At 35.0% G+C, this 8,055-nt stretch overlaps 1 protein-coding gene across 2 annotated transcripts; it reads right to left on the reverse strand.

Moving 5' to 3' along the window:
* Positions 1-1,426: 1,426 nt before the first annotated feature.
* HGO (homogentisate 1,2-dioxygenase) lies at positions 1,427-5,888 on the reverse strand. Of its 2 annotated transcripts, none has more exons than XM_039022206.2 (9): positions 5,462-5,888; positions 5,144-5,374; positions 4,719-4,798; positions 4,236-4,403; positions 3,894-4,069; positions 3,637-3,706; positions 3,358-3,512; positions 2,254-2,330; positions 1,427-1,918 (listed from the first exon to the last, which is right to left on the reverse strand). In XM_039022206.2, the coding sequence occupies exons 1-9, from the start codon at positions 5,671-5,673 to the stop codon at positions 1,840-1,842; spliced, it is 1,248 nt and encodes a 415-aa protein (XP_038878134.1). In that variant the 5' UTR covers positions 5,674-5,888; the 3' UTR covers positions 1,427-1,839. The 2 variants fall into 2 exon arrangements, with proteins under 2 accessions (XP_038878134.1, XP_038878133.1); XM_039022205.2 differs by having other exon boundaries at positions 2,247-2,330.
* Between the last annotated feature and the right edge of the window lie 2,167 nt (positions 5,889-8,055).

The following is an 8,055-nucleotide window of genomic DNA, read 5'->3' on the forward strand; positions in this document are numbered from 1 at the left end:
TCTATTATTTTGGACTTGAATTCCATTTATGCAACTAACCCTAAAAAAATACCTTTTTATATTTTAAAAAAAAAATCAATTTACATAATTAATTTTCAATGAAAAATCTAAAAGAGAAAACTCTTGAATTACTTGATAAAAATAAAATAATATTTATTTAAAGTTGAAAAATGTCGAAAATTGTCTGAAATAGCACATTTAAGTTTTTGTCTTACAAAACTAGCATCCTTTTTGAAAATTTGTAAGAATAGTTTTTCTTGATCTATCTCGTGTGAGAATGACCATGAGATTTTATTTAAAAAATCAACTTCTTCCAACTTATTGGTTGTTTAAGACTTTAGTGGTACATCTCGCCAAATTATACACTAATATTATGTGCAACTCGATATTAATCCCAGACAAAATAACATCAAGATTCTATATATTTGAGCTTTATCGATAAAATCTCAAGCATAATCAACATTGGAATTCATATATTTGAGCTTCCTCGGTGGAATCTTGAATAGAATTAATACCAAAATACCAAGATTCTATATATATCCCAAATCTTACCCCATTTTTCATAAAATTTAATTTTTCCAAAAATTTAAAAATGTTGAATCAATTTGGAAAATCTATTTTGATAATTGAAAAACTCATTTGGAATTTTGAAAATTCATATAATTATGAAAATATAAATTATACTAAAAAATTGAAAAATAACATAATAATTTGATATAATAGTAAATATAATCGAATTTGGAGAAAAATTGAAAATATATAAGATGCGGTATAAGATTTAATTAGATTACATAAAAAATTAGTAACTTTTGATGTGTTAGGCAAGATATATCGAGAAGGCCCAAAACAATCGTAGAAAAGTTGTTTTTAAACTAAATCCCAGGTGTCAACCTCACTTGTGATGAACCAAGAAAAATTGTACTTATGAGTTTTCAAAAAAAGTGCTAATTTTGTTACAAGATGAAAACCTAAATGTGTTATTTCTAACGATTTCTCAAAAAATATCTTCCCTCATTAGGAGTGGATCTTGACTGAAAAAAGAACATCCCTTGTTTTCACTTTTTTTTTCTCTTTTTTTACGTCGATTGAATTTCCATCATAAAAATTATGATAATTGTACTATCAAATAAAACTAGACATTTTGGTCGTTTGATAACAATCAAGTTTTTAGTTTTCAATTTTTGAGAAGCAAAAGCAATTGATAGTATTCTTGTTTTTTGTTTTTCATTTTTCAAAAACGTAAAAATGCATGAGAAAAAAAAATCAAGTTTCTTGTTTTGTTACACAAAAAGGCCTTATGACTATTATAGATTCATTAACCATTTGGCCAAAACATGCACAAAGAAATACATGTACATGGTTAGTAGAATCTTATTATTCAAAGTACATCCTAGAATAGACCTCAAAAACTTATTTGGAACTATACTAGAGCGTAAGTTTCAAATATTTCACCTCTTGATAAAGATACATGTTTTATATCCTCGTTGACAACTAACACAAGTTATAGATTATATTCCTATAGAAAGATTAACAAGCCCTGAGGCATTACCAGACTAATCAAGTTATATCATAAAGCACACTCCTTCCTGTGGTAATTTATACATCATTTTATCATTATATGTACACTTAATATGGAACCTTTTTTCATGCAATTCAGGATGTCCATCCAATATAATATTTATCCAATTTGTCTTCCGTTTTCAGACTCAGTTCTTACCTTCTGTGGATCTGTATCTCCAGTTGCTTCAATTTTGAAATGAGATTTCAGTCCTATCCAGCATTGGTAATAGTCATGATCCATGAATGGGGACTCGAGAGCCCAAGAACATACGCGAGCGATCAAACTTGATTCAAACATAAATGCCATTGTGCCAGTGATTTTGTATGGTCCAACATCGGTCCCTCGAGCAATAGTAGCCTGAAGAATATCAATAGAATGCTTACGAGATTGTTCAACTTAATCCAAATATAAAAGGAGATGTTCAAGGATTGATTAAACTAGAACCACACACAGTTTGAAGCATGAGATGGGATTGTCATTCACAGGACCTATTAGGAAGAATTTTCCTCTTATCATTCTATTTTTCTTGAACTTATTCCAATTTCTATGTAGAAAATATGCTAAACGATAACAATAATCATAATAACAACAAATCTTGATATAGCCCGATCTTATTTATTTGGTAGAAAGTTTGAATATAGTGAAAATTAAATGAACAATGGAACTCACAAGAAGCAATGAGTACCTCATACGTTTTAGTATCAGGACCATGGGGAGTCATGCAATTATGAAGGCTGGCCCCTCCGGGGAGAAACCCATCAGCTTTTGCCTGAAAGATGGATCGGAAATTTTGAAGATCAAGGAAAAAAAACTTCACTGGAATAAGACTATACCCCTTGAAATGTATAATCAGAATCATTTCAGGTAGTCATCGCAGTAAAAGGGAAGTCAGACCCAATTTTCTGCCTAAAAACAACATTCTCATTAAGGTAACAGGCAAAGAGAGGTTTTTCTAAATATATACAAATAAAAACAACTCCAAGATAAAAATGAAAAAAATATAGACATCCAAAAAAAAAACCAGCCCACAAAAGGGAGTCCAGCTAAAAAAAGGGACTCTAACCATACCAAGAGAGGATTTTAAGATCATATAAGCACTAAGAAAATTTTGGAGCCAAAAGATGGCAAGACCCATTACTTCAATAACTGAAAAAAAACTGCTCCGAGGGTTCTCTTTTGTGGGTGGTTGCCGAAAACAGTAGCATTGCTGTCTCTGCCGTGGGTGTGTTTTTTACGCAGAAGAACCTTGCTGTTCTTTTTAGGTGTTTTTCTTGACTTTTTGTGTGAGCATTTTTCTCCATTGAAGAGTTCAAGAAGTTATTATAAGAATGATTCTTGAGCCTTTTCCTTGAGAGAAAAGTGAGAGAAATCATTTTTGAACATTACAAACTCTTGGGTTCTTCTCCTAATTAATTTTTTAAGTAGAACCTACATCAATAGTAGAGAACTAGACACATCCACACTAGATGAACCAATATAAACTGTGTGCCATTTCTCTTCCCTTAAGCTTAATTTATTATCGTCCTTATTGCTTTATAAGCTTATTTTAGTTTACATATTCTTTTAAGCTTGCGGGTTTCAAATTATTTATTATGCTTTATTTGGAACTCGAATCTGATCTGAGATTGATGGATAATATATATTGTCTGAATTGGGTCGATTAATAAGTTAGACTCATTCAAATTACAATACAATAAAAATTTGCAAGTAGGGTAATTAAAAAGAGCCGCTTCTCTGTCTTTCCTATAAACATTTAAGTCCAGCCTCATAGTCTAAAACAATATGATATAAGTTACCTCGTAGCCTCCATATATGAGACCCATAAATTCACTCATGCAGTTACGATGGTAATATGGAGGACGGAATGTGTGTTCAGCAACAAGCCATCTGGGAGGGAAAATGACAAAGTCGAGTAATGCTACTCCAGGTTTATCAGTTGGCGCCGTTAATACTGCAATAAGGAAGTAGTATGATAATTCAGACCGTCACATAAAACACTTTAATTCAAGGAAAGGACAGGGATTTAAAAGCAGTATATTGAAAGAGAAATAAATCGATGCATTATATAGATGTACCTGTATTTATTGACGGATCACTGTGATCAAACAACACAGTATTGTAAGGGCAGAACTTACTGAGATCGTACTGCAAGGAGAAGGATTAACTTTCAGTTATATTGAGGTAGAGTTAGCACTCACTTGCAAAGATAAGTAACATTAGTCTATATTATGATCGAACAGCAAACAACCTGTGAGAAAAAACAGGCAGACGCTTAATTTCACAAGAAGAAAATAAATTTGAGCCTCACTGCCACAGAAAAAGCAATACCCACCTTATAGGGAACATAATTTCCATGCCAGGAAACTACATTAAAGGGAGAAAAGTCTTGTATTGCAGTAAACAATTCCCCACCAAATTTTTGAACAATTGTGTAACCAGGACTAGAACTCTTCTCAAACCAGGCTACAGGTGCAAGGAAATCCCTTGGTGCAGCAAGACCATTAGCACCTACATGTCATTGTCAATAAAATTAACCATCAATACTTACATTAGGCGAAAATGTAAAACTCAGAAAACCAGTTCTCAACATTCGGGGGGATAGGAAAAGGAAAAGAATATGGCATGAACCTTAATTGCTTGCTGTTTAAGAAGATTAGAAAAAGGGGATAGGTACCTATCAGTCCAAGGTCAGGAAGCTGAAAATGACTACCAAAAATCTCAGCTACGTAGCCACGTGATGGACCATCAGGCAGATAAACAACAAAGCGAAAACCTTGAGGTAAAACCACTATTTCACCTGGACAAACTTCCAGTCTACCACACTCTGTAATAATCCACAGCCCTGCAGAATAAGAATACTCAATAAGAGTCTAATCCTGATACCTTACAACTTATAAGACAAGGACATAATTTCATTCAGATTTCATTACACAGTAGAGACTTGAAACTCAATGACGATGCAAAGAAAGTTTCAGGATTATGTGGCCAAAAGTTGGAAACATAAATATGGAATCGGCTTTACATCTCTTTCACTAAATGGAATCAGCTTTACAGCACACAAATCTAAAATGAACTACATTTTACAAATAAAAAAGATCAGCTTGAAGACCACTATGCTCATAATTTTCAATGAAAGTAACCTGCAAAAATAACTCACTTCCACTCTGAGGAACTATCAAGAAGTCGCCATCAGCATTACAGAACGCACAGTTCTCCATCGACTTATTGGCTGTGTACCTATGGAAATTGTCAATTTTATTTCAGTCCTAACATTCAACCAATGACACGTGTAAAAGGCATCTTTATTTGCTTTCTTCTCAAACTAATGGTGAAAAAAGGTATCAACATTCAAATACACAGTGCTTGAAATTTGTATTGTTTCGTTAGTGTTATTAAGGAACAAACCCCATGGAGAAAATAATCAGAGTCAAACTTGAGTGATCAAATCATCTGCGCTGACAAAATACCAACCAATAAATCCAACAAATAACATCTTCCCGTGTGATTTTCAATGATTGTTGGAAAAGGAGTACCGCGCTACAAGTAGTGAAATCGTAGAAGGAATACCGATTACATACTTACATGTGAATAGCAAACCCATGGCGGAGAAACGAACTGCCAGCTCCGCAGACAGTGTACAGTCCATCAACGAAATCCACCGGTGAATCAGGGACATCCGCCGGTCTCCACCTTAGCTGAGTCGGAGTCGATGAACAATTTGATGCATTAAATTCACTGATCAACTTCTCGTTTTTAGGCAAACGTTGCCTAAACGGTTCATGCGTGACCGACGGCTTAATCCGATACAGCCAACTGCGCGACGAAAACCGAGATACGTAAACAAAAAAGACGACAAAAGCAAAAAAGTCACGTTGATTAGGCGAGAATATGATAGAGCACCTGCACAAGTTGGATTTGCGAGGCGATGTAAAGGAAGTGCCAGAGATCTGCTCGGCATAGAGGCCGAAGGGACATATGAGAGGACTATTTTGGGATTGAGGAAGAGCACCGGGAATCGCCTCCGACGAGAAATGGTTGTTGAAGCCGGACAAGTAAGGGAGGTCCGAAGGAAAATCTCTGCCGTCCGTTTCGCCGACCAATTGAGCATCCATTGAAGATAAAGATGATGATGAGCGATTGCAGAGATTGTCGGAACCGGAAGACAGCGCCAGATAACTCACGGCAGTGGCAGTGATCGGAGATTTCCCCACGTAACAGAATTCACGAGCGAAACCACGTCATTTCGTGTTCGAGGACTCACCATCAATGGAAGATAGAGATGAACTTGAAAGTGACGTTGAAACTGTAATAATCAAGGTTAAATTATAAAAAAAATACTTCACCCTTGGGTATTGTGACCCTAAACTTTGAAAAGTTCAAAAAATATTCTTAAACTTTCAAAATCGATTCAAAAATATTTTCGTCGTTAATAAAATAAATAAAATGCTGGTGTGACCATTAATTCTTGACCTACACCTATATGACAGGGCAAAAATGAGATTATGGATGCATAATGTAACGACCCAAATTTCTATTATGTTTCTAGGACGTTACTCTATGCTTGCATAAGCTTGGCAACATATTTCTCAAAAAGTAATTAAATGAAAGAGATAAAATTTTTATTTCATTAAACAAAGCTCAAATAATAAAAAAGAAATTTTGAAAATATTATTCGAGGTACCCCTGATCCAACTTTAAAATAAATAACAATTAAATAAATCAATAAATGAAATTAAGGAATATTCATAGATTTTTAAAACGTCTAACTCCTAAACTAGACACTAGTAAATGAAACCTAACTACGAAAGCAATAACTCATCCAAATGCCCAGGTCACGGATCTCTCTTCTCATTCGCCAGTCTATTTCTACCTTAACCTAAAAAACATGAAAGGAAAAGGATGAATATATAAGTATATTCAATAAGCGACCTGCTACTAGGCCCACACAATGATCTGTTAGTCTTCCCATCGGGATACAAGTGCATAATGGCATCGTAGACGTAGGCATAGGCATAGGCATAAGCATAAGGGGCGAACTCGAAGGCACACTTTCATAAGTAGTGACCCCGGAGGGCACAATCATAAACATGAATGGTGTTCCCTTAAGCATAAGGTGTGGGCCCAAAGGCTCGCAACATGCAACGTGCATAGCCCGATAGAGGTGTTAACAGTCATTACAGTCTCATATAGTCATAAGCATACAATCGAAGTCTTAAATCATGTTAAGATTACATTAAAATTCACAATTTATCCCTCCACCAAACACTATTATAATACATAACATCGACATTCCATGACATAAGTGTAAGCTTCCAAAATTTTCAACTGACCAACAGGCACATCAAGATATTTCATACTAATGTAGGAACCAGTACGTAACACATGCTTGAGTTCGAGGGTGAACCAGTAGTAAATCATTTACCTCGAATTTATGTCGAACAATTAGCAAAAAAATCCCAACTATCAATCAAATCCCTCTTCGACTTGAGTCATTCTTGAATCGCCCTAAAATAAACCAATTTAATGTCAATCCTTATAAACACAACCCAATTCACCCAAAATGCATAACAAAAAGTCTCCAAACCACTTACCCAAAATGTTGACGTAACCAGAACTACACCTGAGCTTCAATTACGAAATCCAATCCAGACATAAGCCAAACTGAAGGGTTTCAAAACTCAAATCTAAAATCCAACTAACCCAAATATTCACCAAAGTAATTGGGAAATTAAGAATTAACCAGAACAACCATTATAGTTTACCAAAAAGCACCCAAAGCAATCTTTAAGGCTGTTGGATAGTACCAAAATGTCTCAAAACCCCGATCTGATCAACAAAGCATCCTAAGTATTACTTAAATCAGACGAAATTCAATGAGCATTCAAACCCATTAAATAAAAAACCAAATAAATCTTAAATCTCACCCAAAATTTCAAGTTCTTGGCAGAATGGAGAAGGCCGGCGAGTAGTAGCCTAGAGATGTCAGCGCGAGCAGTGGTGGATGACGTGAGCTGAGGCGTTCTCGACGATGGTGCGGCTACCATGATGAGGGGACGGAGGTCGATGATGCTCAAACGACTAGCAGTGTCACACCCCGTTCCAGATTTCCCTTCTAACCTAGAACGAAGCGTGAAGACGTTAAACATCACTCTCTCTATGACATCTAACATCTCAACTCTTAACATATCTTATACTTGATCAAACCCAAACTTCCAAACCCATTTTAAAAAAATAATCTATGTTCGTTGACAGAGTTTAGGAATTTGATTAAGTTTAAATCAAAATACTGTTTAAATAGATTTACAGATCAACAGTAAGGATTATTTTGAACAAAACCTCTCATGACATGTAACTCACAAGTTCTAGTTGTTCTGGAATACTCTCAAATACATGCACAAATAATACAACAAATGTTTAACAACACTAATGGCGTTTGACAGCTCAGTAAGCACCAAGAACTTGTCACTACCTGGGGGTGGGGAAAAATATAAAAC

Source organism: Benincasa hispida, chromosome 1 (assembly GCF_027475165.1).
Source record: "Benincasa hispida cultivar pf3 chromosome 1, pf3_genome.v1.1, whole genome shotgun sequence".
Taxonomy (NCBI): domain Eukaryota; kingdom Viridiplantae; phylum Streptophyta; class Magnoliopsida; order Cucurbitales; family Cucurbitaceae; genus Benincasa; species Benincasa hispida.

What these genes read in the sequence shown, in the direction of transcription:
- HGO (XM_039022205.2), bottom strand. Translation starts at nt 5,673, where the DNA reads ATGGATGCTCAATTGGTCGGCGAAACGGACGGCAGAGATTTTCCTTCG. An exon ending in GATAGTTCCTCAGAGTGGAA is followed by an intron (nt 4,404 to 4,718) that starts GTGAGTTATTTT and finishes CTTATTCTGCAG; the next exon opens with GGCTGTGGATTATTACAGAG. An exon ending in TCCTGACCTTGGACTGATAG is followed by an intron (nt 4,070 to 4,235) that starts GTACCTATCCCC and finishes AATGACATGTAG; the next exon opens with GTGCTAATGGTCTTGCTGCA.